The sequence below is a fragment of the Bombus impatiens genome, unplaced genomic scaffold (genome assembly GCF_000188095.3).
Source record: "Bombus impatiens unplaced genomic scaffold, BIMP_2.2 scf_0296, whole genome shotgun sequence".
Lineage (NCBI taxonomy): Eukaryota > Metazoa > Arthropoda > Insecta > Hymenoptera > Apidae > Bombus > Bombus impatiens.
The window spans coordinates 610,051-634,753 of NT_176715.1; the positions used below are offsets into that span (position 1 = coordinate 610,051).

A 24,703-nucleotide genomic window follows, 5' to 3' on the forward strand; every position below is an offset into this window, starting at 1 on the left:
TATCGCGTCTCGTTTCGCGTCTCGTTGTAACGGCTCTCACTGTAGATCGTTGTCTAGATGAAAAAATGTAAAAAAAATATTTTTATTCTACATCTTTTACTTCTTTTTTCGCGTACAATCACCCCCTCCCTTTCCGCTTGTACCATCAGTTACCAACCACCCTGTATTGATACGATGATCAAAGATATCGTATACAGAAATGTTCAATTTCGGACACGATAAACAGATCTGGACGAGCATAGGTTCTTGGCGTAAACAAATGTACCGATTTTGGCGGAAAACATTTTAACGCGCATTAAAATAATAAATACCTTAATGTCGTTTATTAATTATTAATTATTCACGATGTTCTGCGATTCCTTTTCACGCGAGCTTTCATCTCGATCTTTTATATGTGAAATTTACGGGCCAGAAAAAAAAAAAGAAAAACGTAACTAGCGATATAATCTCGGAAGATACGACCTTGAGACGACTTCCACTCTCGTAGCCTAATTCTATTCCTTTCGCGATATGTTTTTGTATCGTGACAAATAAAAGAGCAATTAAGGATGGCAGAGTTAGGTGGGACACCTTATGCGTAAAACTCGTTGGGTAAAACGAAATGGTAATGGAACACTTGAAAGTTCTAACGTTTCACTAACGATCCAAGGATACGATACATATGATCGTAAGTATATACAGGGTGGTTGATAACTGGTGGTATAAGGGGGTGATTCTACGCGAAAAAAGAAGTCGAAAATATAGAATAAACATTTTTTTTTAATTTTTCCATCGAGACAACGATCTACAATGAGATCCGCTATAACGAGACGCGACAAAGTGCACGCGTACCGACCGAAAATTCAAAGTCGATTTTCTCGAAAACAAGGCCTCGAACGAAAAATGTTTATTCTATCTTTTCGACTTCTTTTTTCGCGTAGAATCGCCCCCTTTGCGCTTGTACCACCAGTTACCAACCACCCTGTATATATTTGATATAACGATATACGAAGCCGTGATTATTCATGCCAGTACGTTAAAAGCCATTAGCTGAATAACAGCATACATACGTGAAAAATAACATTTGCTCGATGGCGCATCTCCATACGTGGCGGCAGTTCGATCCCGTGGGACACTTAAACCCAACTGTGTGCTTTTTCTGAAAATGGTTGGGAAACATTGCACTAAAACGTCTACTCTATGTACATTAGTTTCGACAGCTACAGCTACATGTTATTTTATCACGTAATTGCGACAAAAGGGAAGAAAACTCTTGAAAAAGAAAAACCACTGATTCTCTTTATCATATACTAATACCTTCTGACACAACCAAAATATTTCAAGTAACTATTTCACACCAGGTACTACTATCACACTATTACACGTAAATTATGTTTGACTACGTCTGTCTATGATCAATTACATTCCGATTAGTATCGATAAATAACAACCATAATTTAATTCCATAATAAGCATTAATTATTTAACGTTTAATGTACGCTTGTTACGTATGTTGCTTTAACATAGTAACGTAGTACCGATTCATCGTATATCCCATCTATATATCTTTTTCACATAGACGCTGCCTATTTCACTGACTTTTACTCTGCTATATAAAGCTGTTGAACACATAAGACAGTGGTTTTTAACCTGCTCGAAATCGCGCAACATTTTCACATTATAAGACACATTCGCGCAACGACAAAATCACCAAAGTGGCAAAGCTAACCGACTAAACTATCGATGAACATACTCTTGCACGAACATATTCAAACGTATAAATTACGAACGAAAGAGCAGTATAGACAACGGTAAGGGAAGAAAATGATCTTTTCTTTAATTTTAAAGAAAGACGCTGTATTCGTAAAAGCTATAATTAGAATAATTCTTTCGTCGAAATTACTCGTTACCTTTAATTCGCTGGAACGTTATTGTTCCGAGATATCGTTTCGGTTAAGAACCACTGACATAACGTATAATATAGTATAACTGACACACAGCACAATAACGCTATTACGAATGTTTAAAAAGTAAAGGATCATTAAATGCACTCCTACAGTGACAGTGTAGAATCTACCGAGGCAAATTGTTGGTTTAATACCGATTTGAGAGACTTCAAACAATTACGTCGCTTCATCGAGATAGCTAATCGTTCGAAATCTCTGCTCGTAGTTTCCGCCAGTAGCGATACAGCGATCTGCTCTCCACTCTCACACCGATTGCCGAATTATTACTAGTAACAAGTTGATCGCATTACACGACAATAATCAATCAAACATGTAATTTCCACCTATGTTAAAAGACACGAACAATCCGTGTGACTGCTGTGAAACGACTCACCTTTGTTCTCACGTCCTGGATAGGGCCAGCAGCGGTAGAAAATAATAAGATTAGTCGAACTCGTAACAATATCGAGCGCGTAACGTACAAGGTGTCTGACTTCGATTCAAGTAAATGCCAGCACATACGAATGAACGATGATTCGTGAGAAGAGCGTAGAGGTAGCGGTTCGCGAAAGTAATCAAACATGTACGCGTATCTACGCATTTAATATGTCGGTTATTTTTAAGGGAAGTAAATTTGAAGAATCGTACGCGTGTATCGATTCGTAGCCAAGTATGTTCGGTCTTGCTGCTTCTCGAAACCGAAACCTTCGACGAAAGAATTTTATTCCACGTTTCTTTCGTTATTTTTCCATGCCAGCTCGGGTACAGTAATTTCTCGCAAATTCTTCCATTTAATTTTTCTTGAAAACTCAACCTCGGCCAACAAATTTTTACTCTGTATCCTCTTCTTATTTTCTTTTTTCCTCTTTTTGGCTCGACTGGACTCTGCATTCGAGACACGATTATCGTCGTTAAAATAGCAAAATTCCCACATAACAGAAACCCATTCGACGATGTACACGCATAAACAAGTTAGGAAACATTTATTGCAAACGTACGCTTAATGGAAAGTTAGTACACAACAGTAATAGTGATAGAGTAATAGTAGTAGACATTTGGTTAATGCTAAAGTTAGTTTCACCGAATGTCGTAGGTAGCTTATCAGTGTAGCGAATGATTTTATTCATCACCGTTCAACAACTCGTATACGTCTAATAACTCTCTTGTAACTTCTGTGTACATTTTTAGATCAGTTTCACGCATTGTCAACGTAACGGCGATAGTCGTGTCTCGTTACAACGTTTAACGAGATTTCAAGTTCTTCCATATAACGTACACATACGTAAAAAGTTGGAATACTTTCGTGACCCGCGATATATCATGAACCTGTATACGCGGTGTATCTAACAGGAAAATAAGAAGCTTTTGAAAGATCTAATTTTATATCCGAATACAAAATGGAAACACCGAATACGATCTGTTTCTATGGTTTTTAACTTTTAAATTAATCTCTAATTTTTAATAATCGTGTTTCTCTTGCTTATGAGATTCTATCTTTCTATTGCAATTATTATACATCGGTCTGTCGATAAGTTTCACACGCTTTTACCGTTTACTGTGTCTTTTGGTTCGATATTTAACTAATTATATTTATAGATACTGTTAAAATTAATTAATATAATATTATAATATATTCTAATGATATATTGCATATCCTACGATATATATTAGGATATTTTATTCAATTAATATCGCTCTTCATAAAAAATCCAATTAATTCAAAAGTAGCATACACGTTCTCTTTTGATATTACGTAGGAATACGTAAAGCGCGTCTAATTTAAACGTAAACGGATAAAATCCTAAGATTAATTTCGTTATAGAATTAAGATTAATTTCCAAATATTTAGAAACCGTCTATTTCCGTTCCACTTTTAACATTGTATTTATGGACATGTCGATATACTTGAAACGATTGGAAGACTCATGGAGTTAGTAATCCTATAAACCACGTTCAGACACTGGGTCAAGGTTGGTTCATCGATCACATTCACAAGAAATGATTAAAGTAATAACAGCGATTACTTTGTTGCTTTCGTCATTCGTCGCTTTTAAGGAAAATAAAAGTAATTCGACTATCTTTAATATTAAATTTGATGATACAGTCGAAGGAACACGCACGAGCTCTCATATTGATCGCTTGATCACCCGATTTTTTTTATACGTATGATGAATCGATGTGACGACAGGTTCTATTTATAGGATTAGAATAATTCCAACAGGCGAGAGAAAAAGAAAAAAGAAATAAAGAACGACCTCGATATACAGGCAAGCATCGCGCTGCCATACGTAACGACGATGTGAAAATGTACTCGATCTTAGGCAATACCGGCGATCTTAGACAAATTTACGTAAACTAAGAAAAATTGCATACGATAAGTAACAATATAAAAGACGACTGTAGTAAGCGAAACAAAGTAATTATAATAGTTACTGTTACGAATGTATCGCGTCGTTGCCTCACCTTTTTATGACACGGACAGAAAAGTAAAAGCTCGCTTGGACGACGCGACGCTAAAAATTTCTGACGTTTCATACAGTTTCGCGCGGACCGCTTATTTCGACAGCGGTGTAACTCCACTTTCCCTTGTTTCGAGATATCAAAATGCTTGCGTTTAATGATTGAAAACTCCTGATAAGATCTATTATACTTTGTTCAGTTTCTAAGCGACTAAATTCGTTATACAAATAGCTCTCGAGGATCAAGCAGAGCAATATCTTTTTTCAGGGTCGCAAACGGATATACACCACTTTAAGAATTAGCGAATTCTACGAGTCGTTAAATTTTCATTGTTTGAAACTTGCGTTTCGCGCTTTAATCTATGCTTTCGCTTACAAGAGCAGGAAAAACGAGATACCGTTGTTTAATTTCAATATCATCTGTTTTTGATTAATGCCTAGACTGTTCGCAGACAGGTCACAGATTACAGAAAATGCACTTTCAAGATAAATGATTGTGCAAAACCATCTATTAACGAAACTTCAACCGACGAATATTTTTAAGATTTAAATCGCAAATTGTTCATAAACAAAACGTTCATATTAGAGTATACGCAAATTTTTGCTCTTCTCCACTTCTTTTTCCAGATATGGACTTCCATCGCTTTCGAAATAAACGGTCTATATTACGTAATAACGTTCTATATCTGTATTACAACGATAACAGCCATTAGAACTAAAGACTAGACGAAAGATAGTAACGTCGGCTTACCGATTATTCAGAGGAAACGTTGCTACAATGAGCAAAGTCAAAAGGACGATAGTCTGTCGACTGCCAATCTTTCTTTAGTGTATCTTTAGATTTTTGCGTACATGGCGAAAAGAATGGAATGTAAATAGAAATTTGTTCCGCCTATTCGATATTAAAACGACTACTCCGTTTTACATGTTTTATACATTTTTGCATTCCGTGCATTTTTACGCCTTTTAAATTTCCCACCAAGCGCGTAAAACTTTGCAGTTTTGCAATAGCAAATCGATACACCTTAATAATCAAAACGTAGTATTTTTTACTCGACATGTCAGTGTCGAGAAAAATTAATACGTATCTATATTATACATAAATTGTATTTTATTCTATCGATTTGTAAGAAGCGCAAATGCGAACAACGTAAAACGTACGAGCTTGGTTGATCTTATCGAATCGATTAAATCGAGAAAACAAATAAAAAGGATGTTTGATGACTTGAAACATTCCAATATAGATACATATGAATAAAATATACACGTATTTCATACATATACGTAATACATTTCTATAACGATATAGAGGCAATACACGCGTCGTTATAACACCTGTTTCATTTTATCCGGAATTAATCTTAACATAATAATCTTCGTAATCTTATAAATAGTTTCCTGTCAAAGCTAATTTGAGTTAGTAGTAAAATTCCAGCCGTGTGTTTATAATTAGAAGAAATAAAGTTAAAAGAAGAAGCGTTTACCTCGCTTATCGTTAAATGTACAATAAACATTTTCCCTTCGAAGTTGATTTTTTGAACCTCCGGCCAGCGGAAATGGTGTGTTTTACGGGATCCTTGAAACGTTAGGATTCCGCAATGATTAATGCCGAGATATAACTGCGCACCTTTTTGGTCCTGAAAATGAAAAGAAAAGGACGTTTTTACTATGGCGTATAATGTATCTTATTTATATATATATATATAAAATTGAATATCTAATAAAATCTAATATCGTGTATATACGTAATATTTTAGATTACTTTTAGTATTGCTTTTTTAATTTTGGATTATCTCTTCAACTACTATTTGCTATATTTGGCGAGTGACGACTCGCAAAGACTCGCGAAAGTTGAGGTACGACAGTTGTCGATATTCGATCGATGAGAAGGAAAATTATTCTATAGAAATGCGAGTCTCTTAAAAATAAATAAAACGACGAGTACGACGTCGAACAGACAAAGAGATATCGTAAACAGATATAGAGACGAAGATGAAATTGAATTCGATCCTTAGACTAGGCGTCCTTGTACTCTCACAGCTCGTGATAGACACGCTGTTATTAAACAAATTAAAGAAAAACGGCAACTAAATGCCAGACATAATTGTTTGGACGACGGAATTTCCGAATAACAGAGCATCTTTTCTTATACTCGTATGATATAATATAAATGTATTTTTTCAATTATTTCTGCATTCTCTATATCCTGTTTGCTGCTAAATCGGATAAATCAGTTTTAATACATTCAGCTACGTTCAACTACTTTCTGTTTGCGCCTGAAACGGTCCAAGTCCTCTAATTTCGTCAACGCTTTGAAATGAGAGAGATACTACATTCATCGCCACTTCCATCCTTGCATTCTCCCTTCAGCATCGACACTTACAATTTTAATAATATTTATTCAAATTTCAAAATTGTCCCGCGTAATATAAGATCTAGATCCTAGTGTTTCCTTATCGCTAATTTATAGAAACTATTTATATTTATATTCCAATATTTTTATGTAGTATGCTTACTTTTACAGTATATTTAAGTATATTTACTTTCCAATCCCATTAAACGAATTATGTCAACAACTCACAAGACAACAGACACATACGCTACATACATTACGCACATTAAACACACGCATGCCCACACATGCTCACATGCACACACACGCACACACATACGCGCACACACGCACACATACACAAAAGATACAAGTCCGATCGTGTGGCGTGAGTTAATTCAGCGGCGATGGTACGTTTTTCATTCAAAGTGCGATAAAACATTAAAAAAAAATTGTACATCAACTTTTTACAGGTCATTGTGAAGGGGAGACTTCCCTTTACAAAGTTATCTGGAAACGTATCTGCAAAAGAAAAAAACTTTTTTGATTCCGTGGAGTTGTTTGAATTTGTTGAATTTTCGAAAGGAAAAAGTATCTTCGCTTTTTCAGCCGTTGTACACGATGTAAAAACAACTATGAAAAATATGAACACAGAGGATCGTGAAAGAGGAAGAAGCTTCGCGTGGTTAACCGAGTCCAGTCCTCGTACGACTTTATTTTCCCCCAAAGTCACAACAGTAGAAGAAACATGGAGAATTTTTCATCGAAAATTTAGCGATCCTTTAATTTTGCATGCCAGTGTATTGCGTCGGTCGACAACCAGGCAGGCAACCGATTCAAATTCTTTTCCGTGTCTTTTAACCCTCTACAAAAAGTAGTAAATAAGAAATAAAAAATAACAGATAGTTGCAATCCGCTGCCATGGTATTTACATATTTCATCGCAAAATAAATATTTTATTTATACCGAATTCAAAGCGTACGTACAAAATAGTGATATGTACACTGAACGATATTTTCAGATATTTTCAGAGTATTTGCTCGTAGAAATATTTCGTTCTTTTCTTATTTGCTCGAATCTATTTAAAAAATTCACCAACTTTGATTCGCATTGATTCCTTTACACAGAAAAATTTATTTAAAATTAAATATGAATGTAAGAAAGGCTGTCCTTCGGGATATGATCAACCAACTAGAAAGTGATGCTGTGTGCAAAGACAAGTGAAAAACTGTTATTTATTTATTATTATTTACAATCAATTCTCGCATTGAGAATTTTCAATAATTTTTTCTGGCTAATTAGATATTTTTATGAAGTAATATTTACTTATTTACAACATTTACTTATAAATTATACTTATCTATAATAAGTATTAACTTATTATAAATATTTAGCCATGGCACTGCGCCACGCAGCGCAGTGACAATATTTATAATAAGTTAATACTTATTACAGATAAGTATAATTTATAAGTAAGTGTTGTAAATAAGTAAACATTACTTAATATAAATATCTAATTAAATCTAGTGTTTAGGTTTAGTGTTTAGGTGTTTAGGTTTAGGTCTAGTGTTTACACTCGAACGTAAATCATAGATTAAGGGGTTAATCCGGTGTGACATCAATCACATCTCAACCTACATCAGTGATAATACATCGACGCACTGCGCCACGCCAGAAAAAATTACTGAAAATTCTCAATGCGACAACTGATTGTAAATACTAATAAATAAAAAAAAAAATAATTTTGTTCGAACGGTTCTTGCATAAAATCACTCGTACGGTATTCTAGACAACGTACGTAGGTAAGTAGCTGCATGGCGTACTCTATCTGCATTAACAACTATTTTACGTTCTAACATGGTCTAAGTAGAAAAGCAAAGTTTTGAAAAACACACCTACCGAAGCAGCGCTATTGGATGCTGAATGTACAAACGTGACGACGATAATTTGGCTGACGCAGCGAATAAAGTTAAGACGGTACCGATACTAAAATACGATGTCGTACCTAGACGCAATTATTCGTAATTATACACAATTCTACGCAATTATACGATTGGTCGTACTATCGCGATCGTTTTCCGCACGCACGGAAGAACGAAATTGAACGCGGACAAAAAAGGAAAGATGAAAAAAATAAATAAATAAATAAAAATGAAAGATGAAAAAAATAAATAAAAAAAAAACAACAACATCGTCACAAAATACTACTCAATCTCTATCTTTAACGAAGCGTCCTGTTTCGCGACCTCGAAGCGTCCTGTTTTGCGACTCGAAGCGTCCTGTTTTGCAACCAAGTTTTCAGGACAGAAAAAACAAACAAAAACAAAATCACATAGAAGCTCCGCTCCCCCAGCGGCTTAAACCTAAAAATTATATTAAACACGAAAAATGTAAAGCGCCGACACATATTATAGCATAGGTTTAGGTCTAGTGTTTACACTCGAACGTAAATCATAGATTAAGGGGTTAATCCGGTGTGACATCAATCACATCTCAACCTACATCAGTGATAATACATCGACCCCCGATCTTCGGACACTTTTGGACACATCACCACCTTAGCATCATAGCATACACCAAGGCTGTGACGCACCTCAGTCCACATCAGAGATAGGATATGGACCCCCGACCTTCGGACACTTTTCTACATCATAACCTACAGCTAGCCCCTCAACATCCTAAAACCAAAACGTATATAAACCGAGACTTCACCCAGCTCGGGCAGTTCTTGTTCTTCTTCTAGTTGCTGTATTCATACAACCCCTTTTCTCCGGTTCGGTATTATTTTGTAAGTGTTAACATTTATAATAAAGTTTTATAAAGGAAAATAAGTAGTTGGGTTACGACTCAGCCTTCTTACTACCACCCAAGTACCAACTTTACGTGACACCGGCAACGTTGGCCATAACTTAGAAGCTGCGGTAACAGCAGCGCTCTACGTCTCGTCAAAGACGCCTCTACGCTTCGATCTGTTTTACGTCTTTTGAAACGAGCGCAATCTACATAGACATATGCGCTGTGACTGATCAAGCTATAGCTATATACGATCGATTTGTAACATCAATCCACATCAGAGACCAGGCCACACACCGCGGGCAAGGTGGCAGCCAGATGTCTGCACATCCTTGGCGCGTATCCTCAATATCGGGATAGAAAAAAAAATAAAAAAAAAAACTCCGCTCCCCACAGGCTTAAACCCAAACACACCGCATCATACAACAAAAAAATGTAAAGCGCCGACACATAATACAGCATGGCTACGTCGTATCGAAGGACCCACCATGGGTCTTGGCGTTTTCATAGTTAAGTTTTCATAGTTCATCTTTCACCTCAAGATGACAATAATCAAAGAGGAAATAGCAAAATATAGCGACAGATATAGCAAAAGAGTCAACAAACATCGAAACCCCCTCTGCCTAACACACCATTACAAAAAATTCATGTTTATTGTAAATAATGTACTTAAAACCTATATTTTCTGGACTCAATAAACTCCTTTGTAAAGTCAGTCTCTATCTTTAGAATAGCCGACATCTTTTTACCGAGTTTCTACCCTTAGACTAGTCGCGTAGTTAACGTATCAGTGTAACTAGGTTTTAGACACCCAACAGATCTCACAAAGGACACAACCTAACAAACACGAAGATGGTACCCCGCTGAGGGTAGCCACCCACATGATAATCAAACAGCCAAAAAATTCTACCAAATGTCCAAATCGGACAAATTGTGAATGTAAACAACTAAATAAAAAAAAAAAAAAAACTAGGTTTTACATAAAGTTGTTGGAACGAATTGTGATTTATGTTAATTCAGTGTGTATTGCATTGTGATTGCTGAATTCGTAATTAAAATAATAAATTCATAATAATTCATAATAATGAATTCATAATAAAAGTTTAATAAAAGCAAAATTGACAGCTGTGTCACGACTCAGCTATTTTATTTGATCATCCAACCCTCAAGTTTACGTCACATCAGCTTCGTCTTTATCTGTTATGTACCTCATAAAGAATAGCGGATGGAAGAAAGTTTAAACGCAAGCGGTAGAAAAAGATCTGATCTAATCTGATCTAATTTAATGCGAAAATTGTATATACGTGGACATAGGCGAACAAATTACTTAAGAACTTCAAACTTTCTTTCGTCTACTGCCGTATGCGTGTATCTGTTAACCGACTAGATACCAATGAATCTCTTTCGCTTCCTATGTATTACAATTAAAGAGGAAGAATTTGCTTCTTTTACATAGAAAATTAAAAAATTACGAGGATAAGACGCGTGACACAGGAAGACACGATTCGAGGAAAAAGATTATTTTTCATTCTGGTCTTACCTTGACAGGGTGTGGGTCAACGGCGTACGTGTCCAACTGCGACGCTAATCTAAGAAAGTGAGTTTCCGCTTGCTCCGGGGTGAATCCCTTCAATTCTGTTTGATGCAGTTTCATAGCTTTCTCCTCGATAGCTTCCGTTTGTTTAAGCAGTAATTTGTGCTCGGAAATGTAATTCCCTTCGTGGAGTTTAGGATCATAATCTCCTATTTCACCTAAAATCACAAATTATCGTTAAAACGTTTAGTTCGCACACTGTGTTTACTTATCTGACTATTGTAACGTCATAAGATACATAAGGAGATACGTATAATTCGATAATACGCCAGCTATATCGCACCAGTGGTTTTCACGAAAAAGAAGCATCGGAAATGAACGAGAGAGTAAAATTATATTACATACTTCGAGCTTCGAAATAGGACACGCTTGGAATGTCAGAGCAACAAGGGTGAACGAAGGGCTTGAGAAACGAAAACTAAACGCGATAACGTCCGGACGAATGAGCAGCGATCGGCAAGTGTTTGGCTATGTATCCGGAGAGGCGACTTTCCGAGAATTGGTTCACGGTATCCGCATCGAGAGTGAGAGAAGTAGACAGGGCGGAGACGGATTAGAAATTCTTGCTCGCGTATTTTTCTTTCGTTCTTTCGTATCATTTCGATCGTACGGATCTCGATAATCCGACTAAGCTTACCTCGCGATTACCAATACGATAAAAGATAGAAAAATTATTTTTCTTATTCCGGTAATTCGATTACGTCGAAATGGATCATAGATAATGATGGTACCCCGCTGGCAGTAGCCACCCACATGATAATCGAACAGCCAAAAAATTCTACCAAATGTCCAAATCGGACAAATTGTGAATGTAAACAACTAAATAAAAAAAATATTTCTGGCTAATTTTAAATGCATTGATTTAGCCATTCACGACCGGCACGCTTCAAATTCGATGGACTGATGATGGAGATAAAGATTTTCTTTTTTATTTATTAATATTTACAATCATTTCTCGCATTGAGAATTTTCAGTAATTTTTTCTGGCGTGGCACAGTAACATGGCGAATTATTTATAATAGGTTAATACTTATTATAGATAAGCATAATTTATAAGTGGCGCAATGACATGGCTAAATATTTATAATAAGTTAATACTTATTATAGATAAGTATAATTTATAAGTAAGTGTTATGATAAAGATGAAGATGGAGATAAAGGCGACAATGTATGTCACCTAATGACATCCCAACGGTCCTTCCGCCGAATGTTCGAGAAGGGGGCGTGCGTGGCAACGGCGCGGACGCCTAACAAACTCAAGGACAATGGGGATATCGAGGGGTGACAAAAGAAAAATAATCGAATCCGGTCGGAAGTCGAGTTGTAAGAGTCAGTTTTGAAAAGTCAGGCTTAGAGCTCGGAAGCAAATTGTAAACTAGGTGTTAGAAAAAAAATAATGTTCCTTTTATTTACTTTCCATCTTAAATTTGTTTTTTATAATTACCTGTATGTCATTGCGCCACGCCAGAAAAAATTACTGAAAATTCTCAGTGCGAGAATGGATTGTAAACATTAATAAATATAAAAAAAATTTGTTTTTTCTATTTTCTTGTGTTATTTTACGTGACAATTGCCACGACACCCGTATTCGGGTATTAGCAAAGTTTCTGGTCAGGCCGCGTAACCCATATTCGGGTGTCGCTTATTTGATTACTTGTCAAGGATCGTCGTAGGTATTTGAAAAGATATTCCATAATAATAAAACTGTTGAATCGTTATAAAATAAAAATACGAAAATGGTTTATTAAAAAAATTATTTGGAATGTAAAACTTTAAAGCATTCTATACGTAGGTGAGGTTGGTCGGGACAATTTGGACAATAAATTGTTGTTTTCTTCAAATTCTTTTCTGCCTTTGTTCGGTCCATTCGGCGTCTTTTATTCGCATAACATAGTTTGCACACGCGTCTAATGCTTCTTCCGGAATCGTTTTTCCGAACGGCGATATTATGCTGACTCCGTCGAAGACAAGGATTTTTTATATTTTCAGACAACCCTAATAATTTTCCAACTAATAATTGTCTAAATATTCTAATATTCTTCCTTGTTGCAATTTTGTAAAATTATTAAAAACGATTTTGTCACGAGCGACAATAATCCGGTTTTTCAGCGGATATGCAAAGTATGAACGTAGTGTATGTTATTGTGAAAATTAAAGTTTTACGATGCTCTCGTAAATAAAAATTCGAAGCAGTTAAATTATCGGAACATATACAGAATTACGATCGGATATAGAATTAGTCGAAATATCGATCGTACGAGACAACTGAAAGTCATCCTTTAGCTGCAAGGCAACATGAATAACAGATAAACGAATAAAACGTCCTACTTAGTTTCCATTGCAACTATCATTTTACATCGCTGTTTCATCCTATGCCGAATCGGTCACGTTGGAAGCAACAAGTCGCGGACGTGCGAGCAGTGTGGCAAAAATATGCAGTGGGTGATAGCTCTATGTACTATAAATTATCGAAAATCGATACTTGAAACTTGAAAGTTATAGAGCATCTAAAAATAAGATAATCAAATTATAGAGAATCTTAGATGCAATTTCGCCGCATCTGCATCGTGCTTTGTTGAAAACACGCCTAGATTACATTCTTCTGTAAATTTTTGACGAACCGAAACTACTACACAGAGCGAGTCGTGTTTTTCGTTTGTAATTTTCTCACAGCCCTGTCCTCACTTTTTCGCTTCTTTAAATACGATTAGCAAAGTATGCGTAGGATTTGGAAATCTTGAGAATATTTGGAATATTAATTGGAAAATTTTATGGACAAAGTATGTAAAATATTGAAAGTGAAATACTCGTTATAAATGTTAATAGGTACAATGATTTGCTATGCGAATTCTACTTCGGTACTTGTGCGGTATAAGAAATAAATTTGCATAAAAATCCACAATCTAATAATTATTAAAACGTATTACCATTTCATTTAATAGATGTTCTCTAACTTATGAGCTTAAGAAAATGAAACGTTATCGTAACGTTTCTAAACATGTACATTTGAATATTTAAATATGCAATGAAGCATATGTAACGTAATGGAGTCTGACATAAGTTACTAGTATTACATGTACACGAATCTAGTACGACAAAGTTTTATCGTAACATACTATGAAATAAATACATAACAAAGATCCATGTAACAGAGAAGTCTGTTTAGCACGTTTACAAGCAAAAGAAACACAAAAGATCTTATAGTTTATTTAATGCAATTTACAGACAGCTGTAATTTATACAAATGTTAATTTATCTCTCTATTCCCGATGTTTTCAGTTTGAATATTTCTCCTTATAAGAAATGAGTACCAAACGGAAATAACATTTCCAGATGAATCGTTTTGTAAGTTACATTGTTCACAATGTTACGATGTTCAGACGACGCTCTTTCGTGACTTAGTTCATGCTTGTTCCTTCGAAAGATTCAAATCGACGGTTAGGACACAGCCGTAACGATACGTTTTATTCCAGTATTTATTAGAACGAAGACCCAAGTAACTAACCACTTCCCGTATCATTTAGTTCGACGAAACAGACCAGACTGATGCTCGTAAACAAAAACATACGTTCAGTAACGATCGTGGGCAAAAAAACAGTCCGCGAGCTCGGCTTGTTATGTTTACGTTTGGCCCAAGTATCCGGTCGCAAGTCAGACTCGCGATATTTATGTTTGGGCCAAAATCTTTATCGCGAGTCTGATACGCTAAAATACGGGAAGAGATTAATAACGACAATGAACAACAAGTTCTTTGTGAAGAAAAATATATATTTCGAGCGAAAACTTCTTAACCGAAACTGTCTTAATTCGATGTGCTACAGACTCTTATTCGGTAAATCTCAAACACCTAACACGTTTCTTGTTTACAACGTTACATCGCTAGAACCATACCATAGATTTTCGAGCAGAACCAGCTATAGACCATTCTGCCGGTTGGTATTCAGATATTCGCGTTAAAATCACTCGACAATAACTTTTTATTTAATAAAGTCGTATCAAATAGAAGATCTACTCACTTTGCACGATGCATGCGGCGAGCAGCGCTGCTTCACCCGGACTGCAATATAGTCGGCCATGAAGAAGGTCTCTCTTAAGCTGTTGGTAAACCTGATACCTAGTTATTTCTTCTTTCAACCTCAGAGGATCCGGTGGATAAAATTTCACACGAAAACTGAACAGAATCGGATCCATGTCTAGAACACATTCGCAATAAAGAGAACGTATTTTACTTGTGATATATTAAAAAAGAATCATAGTTGCTAATAAATTTTGCCCCAATGAAATAACTGCAGTATACAGATCTGATTCTCAAATCATAGACTTTTCTACCATTTTCGCAATTCCGTTATCTTGTTTAACAAAATTATGCATCGACGACGATGGTTAATTTAAAAAAACTAGGCCTAGTATTATGCATTCATTTATTGCAAGAAGACAAATTAGATAACTGCAAATCGCAGTAATTGCGAAATTCTTACGCAAGAGTCCTTGTTCTTGCAATTTTTCTGCATGAGTATCTCTCTATAACACGTTAGTTGGTTAGTTTCCCGAGAAAAAATGCCGTGTTACGCGATTCCGTATTATACGAAATAAAAGATCAGTGGAAAAATGACGCCTTGGTTCCAACAATCGACAAGTGTATAATATTCTTTCATAAACGAGAAAAATATGCTTTTTTTCAGAATAAGCTTCATGGAGCCATGGCCAGCGTGGCTTCTAAACAACTCGTACTATATATACATATATATATAGTTACACAATTCACGATATATATATACTATATTATGTAATAATATTTTTATAGAATCGAACGATTTACGGAGATTTCAATGTCACGTTTCTTTTTCAAATCGCTGCATTTCTTTATCCATAGTAAAATAGAAAGTGTTTACACGATTTCAACGACCTTTAGCACAAGCAATGGCATCCGCGCTTCACGCATCGATGCAACGTCGAAATCATCGCGCAACTAAAGCTCGTGCACATCCGCATCGATCGTACCACGTGCTCTATAACGAGTCTACAGCTGCGTCTCGTAATATTGCGCCTATATTAGTCGTTGTAGTTGGTTATACGTAGGCGTTTTGTAAAGCCTAAGAATGCGAAGAAAGCAAAAAGCGAAATGGCAAGGAGTACGAATAGTAATAAACATTGGTAAGAAATTAGAGACCATGTACGTCAAGTGGCGTTATATCGTTCGAGTAGTTCTCTTTGCCATTAAAAATATTTATTATAAATATTCCAATTATCAACACGCCGATTAGATGGTATACGGTCAAATAGCATATTCGTATTAAGAAAAGGATTATGCTTGATTAGGTTTCATAAACCACCGATTAATATTTTATTTTTAAAGAGAACAAACTTTGAACAAAATTTTATCGCCGTTTTATCGTGCGTGCAAAAGACATTTTTTCATTATTTAATACACCATGTTAATCGTGAATTGCGAAACGAATAATTATTATAGGAAAGGTGGCACTAGTCTGATTGCCAAAAGACGGAATCGGTATAGTAGGCATGATCGCCACGTTAACCCTTGTTTACCAGTTGGGTACCTCGCATATTACGAAAGTAAGACGCGTTAAAAATTAATTAATCAATTAATCAGTTAGTTGATTAATTAGGTATATCGAACGTTAATCTGACATTAGCGGGCATAGCGTATAAAGAATTCTCGTCGAGCATAAATTTCCGCATGATATAAGATTCCGCAAATGCGCATAAACGGTAATACAATTTGCTCTGATATTATTTACTGATCAGATAAGTTTCACGAAAGTTTTATGGAAAGTAAATGCGGGTAATATACGATATTGGTCTGTGGAAAATTTGCGGATATTATCAACTAACGAAACTGATGAAACAGGTTAATAATCAACGACGATAATCGGTATATATTTCATTAACGGAACGCTTACTGGCATAAAATATTTTTTTTTATTATTATTATTTATTAAAATTACAATCAATTCTCGCGTTGAGAATTTTCAGTAATGGCATAAAATATGAAAATTTTATACGGGACAAGCCTTGGCAGGTTACTAGAAGAAGGCAACGTTATACGCCTATGTAGACAGTAAAAGTTGATATCGCGAAAAAAAATATTTGAGATATTTTAAAAGAGCCAAAAAGGATGAGCGAGCGAGCGAGAGGGAGAGAGAGAGAGAGAGAGAAAGAAAGAGAGAGAGAGACTATGGTAAATTGTCAAATGAAATTTCTTACTTTCTTTCCTAAGACCAAATTCTTCTGTTTATTTGGACGAATAGGAATAATACGGTACGTATTGGGTCACTAGAGTTTGAAAGTTTCATGTGACATCGACCCACGACGATCGACTACAGAAAGAAGAAAAAACACAGCAATCGAAACCTTGGCCACAGCTGTGCACTGTTATACACGATCGAATTTACGTGCTATCTCCTACAGAAGTTCTTATATGGAAACCTTGCAGAGTTTATTTCGCTCCGCTTAATTCATTTAATTCCTAAAATATGTATTCAGATCAGTCTACAGGAATCTATTTTTAATACGATTTCTCATTTTTTAATTTCTTCTCACGCGTGACTCTGATTACGTAGCTTCAATTGTTTCTCGAAATCAAATCGTGTTTGACAAATACCAGCCTTTTACGAATAAATTACGTGCAAAACATTTGGTCTAACGATATATCCTTCGCTAATATTTTTGCTATATTTTAACAGTGTGGAAAAATTATGGTACTAAAATATTAGGAATTTTTACAAGACACGCAATAAAACATTTAAGTAACAATCACCTTAAACATTCAAGCAATGCAATAGAGTTCCAAGTACTAACCTTTTACTTGCTTAATCGCTGTTTTTGCCAGATCTAACCAATGCTGAAACAGATTCATTTAATACGGTTAATTAAATATTATTTGTCACATCAGTTGTTTCATTTTAGTAATATTAAATACAAATCAAATATAATTCTACGATCTAACAAGTGATTAGCGGATTATTTTAATGAATAACCAATGAATTTTCAACGTCCAATTTTTGTTCGATTATTGGCAAATACGAACAACAAAATTGTTATTATTGTGTCACGTATTAGAAACTACATATACCTTTGTAAATACGTATTTTCTCGTATACGTAATTGACCGCAAATCAAGACTACTTGGCGATGAGTTATCGTACAGGACTCGATCGTATTTCGTAAATACGAACTTGGCAAAAGACAGCGCGAGTGAAAGAGGTCCGAAAGAAGTCCGAAAGAGGTCGAGACTCGATGAGAAAACAACACAGCGGTCAGAGAATGTTGACGCAACGACGCAACTTCTTATCGACTAAAACGGTTACCGATGTGATTCCTGTGAGCCTTCTCTTACCAAAAACAATACCACAGGCGATATAATTTGCAGCATATTTGCTTATTTAGCGACATTCGCTTATTAACCTATTTTTCCCCTCTATTATACATTTATCCGCATATACGTTTAAACGTGATTTAAACTACGTCGTGTTTGGTCTGATTTTAATCAGAAAAATTTTACCAAAGTGCCAATGCAATTTTTATTAACAGAGATTTGAAATAACAAGATTTCACGCAGCCCTGCGACCCTCTCGAGCGTCCGAGGTTTCAAAGTGTCAGGTCACGGGGACAGGGACAAAATGTCCTCCAAAATTTATCTCGTATCGAGTTGTGGGTAAGGAAGAAAACAACCGCAACGTATTGTGATATTTCTATAATGTCAGAATACGTCGTAGCCATCTTCCTTGTAACCCGTTGTAACCAATCGCGACACGAATTTCGCGCGTAACGACATATTTCTTTCCCTTGGTTAGACATTGGACAGCAATATTTTTTTTTCTTAGATAAATCAGTTTCGCATCGCTATATGTTATAAACGGGAGTATAAATAACTCTTTCTATTTTTAAGACACAGAAAAATATTTGAAAGAAAAGTTATTTGATTCCGAGAGAATTATTACGCGATGCGGAATATTTTCTTCTTGGATGGACGTGTTTACGAGTTTAGATGTATTTTTGAACATCTGCGATCGTAATCCTTCGATCAAAATGAATTCGAATCTCACGGTCGTTCAAGGTCGCTGAAAGTCACAAACGTAACGACGAGCGAAGAATAAAAATTGGTTCTGAATGTTTCTAAAGAAAGTTCTCGGCTTTATTGTTCGATCGATGGCTGATTCACCTGGCCTCTATCACGTGCTTATCACGACTTTTGTCGTTGAACCGACTACGTACCAATAATTCGTGAGGTATTTCAGATTTTTACACGAAACACCTGACTTTTTAATTTCAAACATCTCACGAATTATCGAATTTTACATTCTCTCTCCCTCTCTTTCCTTCCACTAAAAAAAAATTATTTATAAATATCACTGCGGTAATTTACGATTTATCGTATGCTGGATGCACGGCGCGCGTTCATGTCGAACGAGTAAATCCTGTGATTGAAATGATTGGTAGAACGACGGTATAAAATCCACTTGTCTAAAAATAAGACTAAAATTATTTAGAATCGCATATAATACTCGTATGATGCGCACGTTATGTCAATTATACAGGGTGGTTGGTAACTGGTGAAAAGGGGGTGATTCTACGCGAAAAAAGAAGTCGAAGATATAGAATAACAATTTAAAAAAAATTTTTTTTTTAATTTTTCCATCAACACAACGATCTACAGTGAGATCCGTTATAACGAGACGCGATAAAGTGCACGCGACCGAAAATTCGAAGTCGATTTTCTCGAAAACAAACCCTCGAACGAAAAATTTTTATTCTATATTTTCGACTTCTTTTTTCGCGTAGAATCACCCTCTTTCTGCTTTACCACCAGTTACCAACCACCCTGTATAAATAGGTCATCCTTATACGCGCAAGAAGATAAAAATACTGGTTTCTAATTTTTTGAATTATGACGCACTGTTCGAAAAATCCAGAGAAATAACTTTTTTAATCAAAATATTTCCCTATGGGATAGAAGAAGAGAAATCAAGTAGAAACTGCAAATCCTATTTAGGTGAATAACTACCCTAATATTTAAGAGTGTAAGGGGCTAAAATATTATCGAAATGCTTGTTCTAGGAAGCTCTTTTCATTCGCTTATCGCGAGTTTAATTTAGTTTAGGGACATTTCTATCTTGCTTATTCGACTATGTTCCTTTCAAGTTGAGCCGATAATTAGTTTTCCAGATAGAGTAGGTGGAAAATGTAAAAATTCCTATTAAAGCGTCAGCTCGTCCGGTTCCACGCACGGACAGTTTACGTCAGTCTGATAATTTGGAAGATCGTTGTCAGAGGTTTTGTAGACTGGTCGCGACGAATTTCAACTTGGATTTTCCAGATATTTTTCGGTATCGTAAATAGTATCGTAAATAATATCGTAGACATTCGCAGAGATCGATTTAAATGGGATACCAAATACGAATGTCGTGATAGTTTATACGAAGATAGAGTCCCTACCTGCCAAGACAATAACGCGTTTGCGTAAGAGTTTACGAGCTTTGTGCAATAAAATTTTAACGATAAAATAAAATTTTAATTTTTTAACGAATTTTTCATACCAGTTACGCGCTACTAATGCACCAGAAATGCAATTTGCATGTTGAAATAAAAAAAAAAAGTTTGAAAGTCTTGTGTTTGGAAAATAAAAAAGTTAAGATATTGTTGAAAGAGAAGCGACATATTTTGCGCTTTAATCAGACCATTGGTAACATAGATGTAATATCAAAGATAAGCTTTCGGGGCTGGCATTTGCAAAATTAAATCGAAAGAGAAGAATCTAGGAAAAAACATGGTTGAACTTACCCTTTGCCTACAATGATCCATGTAACGAAGCCCAAAATAATCCGTTTCCAGGATATTGAGTTGCTTGCATACATATTCGAGAATATACCTTCCTTTGTCCTGAGGCTGCAACAATAAGAAAAGAAAAGAGATTGAGACTAATTTGAATATGGAAGCATCTTACATACTATGTAACTGTTTTTTTAAATCATGTGTGTATGTTATAAAGCACATCGCGTGTATTCTATTTCCTTCCTTCTAATTAAAATTTCTCTAAATCCCACAATTATATTAATTGTGATTTAAATACAAATTAATCGGAACGTAGAGCGGATAGAAAAATTAAAACAATATTGTTTTAATTTTTACATGTTGTAACGCAACGTTACTGCGTCATAACATGTATAAGCAGCCGAAATATAACCTCGAATATTACGTATAACTTTATCTTATTTGAAACAATATTCTGTATTTCTATACGTACGCTAATGTATAATTAAATACAATTAAATATTATCAAAATTATTATTACAGTATAATGAACTAATAACCTGTCTATATAAAAGCTCGAATTTGTCAAATTTAACGCGAACGGTATTCTCCTGTTTCTAAGACGTGTGAAAGACGAAACCAACGTAAACACAAGAATGTCGCTTCGCGCCTTTCCTTCGTACGCTAAGTTTCACAAATTAAAGTTAGAATATCTGCAAAAGGATAATTTCCATCGTATAATGCTACCCCCCGCCTTCGAATCGAATAACTTTTGTAACAATAATTTTTTGATAATTTTAATTTCTCCTTTGATATTCTACAGTTTCTAGTTAAACGAAACTGTTTTGAATCTACTATCCCAAAACATTCACGAAACATCGGAACAAAGCGTAACCGTACTACTCTATCTAGCGTACGTTGCAGGAAAGAAGACAAGCAAGGTCACTGCTTTCCGCCACGCGTTTTTATATCCTTTTGTTTGTATGTACAATATATCACACTTTCGACTAATACCTTTACGTTTGTGTTTATCTTTACGACTACGTCGACTCTATGTATTCCTTGCGCTTTAGATTAGCTTTAAGTTTAGTCTTAATTTAATGCTAAAAGTACTTACAATGTATTTCGCGACATTTTTTTGAAATAATATTGTGACAAAAATCGGAACAGTTGTCAGAAATACCGAAAGCCATTACCAAAAGCATCTTTCTTCAGAAATCAAGTTTCTTTTACGTTATAATATCGATTAGTTTTTGGATAAGAACCAAAAAATCTTGAACCGATGATATTTCAATTCTAGCTTTAACCTACTTCGATTTCATCGCACAGAGCCAACAAATTTTTATACGATTTTTTCCATGCATCGTGTTTGGCGTATGTTCACTTTGTTCTTTCTCTAATCATTCCATCTGTAAACAAAAGCTTCCAAATGGGAAGTCGGTCAGTGCGGAATTCTTCGGTAAAGTTTGGGTACATTTTTTCCAATATCTTGCCGCCAATGCAACGCCGCACCTACTTCGCTCGTACACGTAAGCTCAATGAACCGTACGTTTAATGTTTTGATTAACCAAGTAAACATTCTCGTTGGGTAGACGATCAATGGGATAAACTTGTCGTTACTGGCGATAACTAAATTTTCATTGCAGTAGTTCTCTTCTACGACGGTACAAATGGTATAAATAGGAAAGTATTTGTTGAAACTGACAACGTGAGTTCGTGCTCGCCATCTATATGCAGATGTTCTAGATACAATCGATAGATTTAATCGTTAGGTTTAAGATATTCTTTTGTTTTTATCCCCTGTCTATGTAAGAACGTGCAATAAAGGTTTTTTTTGGCTCAGAACGGTGTGATAGATTTATCCATAGAATATAATAATAGCTATTGTGATATTACCTCTGAATAAAGACATAACAACAGTATTCGAATACTATTAGAAATGTATTACGTATATATATGTCGAGTTCTCATTGAGGTTAGGGGCGTGTAACGAATCTTCATTTGGATTAGTTATTGTTGTTATGCAATAAAGATTATATTTACCGATACGAATATGATTATTACAGAATTTCACTAATGAGAATGATCCTAGGTTCAATAACGAACCCACGGTCAACGGGACAGCAAATGCGCTTTCTTCCAAAGTCTTCCATTCCATGCGCTGGTAGCAGCCAAATAAGTGCAAATACGCATGATACAAAAATACTTTGATAATTGGAAAATTGAATTCGTTCTATTCCCGAAAAAGACAATAGATAACGGAAATACCGAGAAATTATTGGCTACAAGGTGACATTCCATCGATAACAATATGCAGCCGTAATTTGAAAACGTTTCGAATAATGAAATTACACGCTCTGTTTCCCGATTGACGATCAGTGGATAAACGAACAACAACGACGTTTGTTTGCCAACGATGTAGCGAATTTGGCAGCTATGATTAAACAGTTTAATGCACGTACGTACAAATAACTCTGTTCTGAAAAATGGAATAATAGTAATAATCAACACAGTAGCAGTAATCGGAAATGTACTGCACGAGTAACGGAAGAATATATTATAACTTGTCAAGCAAAAACTTGTCTAATAAATAATCTATATGATAAATAAATATAACTAATAATAAATAATAAATGAATATCTAAATCAATATGGAATTATACAGAGTCAGTATGGATTAACCATTTGAACGCTTTAACGCGTTGGTCGCCGTGTCACCCATATCTATGTGACGGGTATACTTCCGTGGGGGCCCCGTCACAAAGTATGGGTGACGCTCTTCTCGTTCGAGTTAATTGAATATAGGATATTATATATAGAATATACATAACATAAAAATATCAAAAACACATTATACCATACTTTTTATTAATTTATATTCTGGATAAAATATTACATTATGCTATATCGCGTGGTATTTGTTAAAACGTTCCAAACACATTTGGGCCGATTTTCGGCACTTCGAACGATAGTCGTAGACTCCGTCATCGCTACTCTCCTCACTTTCAAATATATTTTCACGCTGTTTACTGAACATTTTGAGGATGAAAAAATCACCGATGTACGTCTCACGAGTTTGCTTCTCGACTAAATGAAAGATCCGAGATATCTGCCATGAGATCCCTCGGAATACTCTAGCTGGAAAGCTCATCGCTTTCTCCATTTCAGAACTAAATAATCTTTTCTTTGCGATGAATCGAAGGCGATAAACAATGAATGCCCGCTTGTCGCTCTATTTACGTTCTGCGTACCGGCGGTCGGATTTGGGCCCCCCAAGAAGCTTAGCCGAATCACGCTGGGCGACCAACGTGTTAATCGCAGTTTTGCGACCAAGTTTTTCAGGACAGAAAAAAAAATAAAAAAAATACATTAAAAAAAAAGCTCCGCTCCCCAGAGGCTTAAACCCAAAAACTGCATCATACAACAAAAAATGTAAAGCGCCGACACATAATACAGCATGGCTACGTCGTACCACCGCGTATCGGTACCTTTGCCTAATATACCATTACAAAAATTCATGTTTATTGTGAATAATGTACTTAAAATCTGTATTTTCTGGACTCAATAAACTCCTTTGTAAAACGTGTTAATCGCAGAAAAAGTTTTGCAGCTTTCAGTCGCTAATACGACAGCTTGTATCAATTTTGTCATATTTACTCTTCCCTGTCTCTCGAAAAACTAGTACGATTTTTAATTATGTTTCGCGCCTCATTCTCGCATCTCCTTCTTACCGCCTAGATATCGCGACCTTTAGAGCAAGCAAAAAGATTGCTGTCTTACGCGTTCGTCATTCCCTTTTGTTCGTGTCCCTAGGTGTAGCACGTGCATA

The 24,703-nt window shown here is 35.5% G+C and overlaps 1 protein-coding gene across 7 annotated transcripts in view; it reads right to left on the minus strand.

The window, feature by feature from the left end:
• Positions 1-24,703, minus strand: part of LOC100741623 (FERM domain-containing protein 5) — a 58,617-nt gene that overhangs the window by 24,679 nt on the left and 9,235 nt on the right. For 5 of the 7 annotated variants that reach the window (XM_012384756.3, XM_024367131.2, XM_012384754.3 and 2 more), the window contains exons 2-8: positions 20,905-21,009; positions 17,923-17,965; positions 15,120-15,296; positions 11,050-11,261; positions 5,869-6,021; positions 2,320-2,334; positions 1,050-1,138 (exon numbers count right to left, since the gene is read on the minus strand). In XM_012384756.3, coding sequence (XP_012240179.1) covers positions 1,050-1,138; positions 2,320-2,334; positions 5,869-6,021; positions 11,050-11,261; positions 15,120-15,296; positions 17,923-17,965; positions 20,905-21,009 — 794 coding nt within the window. Of the gene's footprint in view, positions 1-1,049; positions 1,139-2,319; positions 2,335-5,868; positions 6,022-11,049; positions 11,262-15,119; positions 15,297-17,922; positions 17,966-20,904; positions 21,016-24,703 lie in introns of those variants that run through there. The other 2 variants (XM_012384755.3, XM_024367132.2) reach the window with 2 other exon arrangements.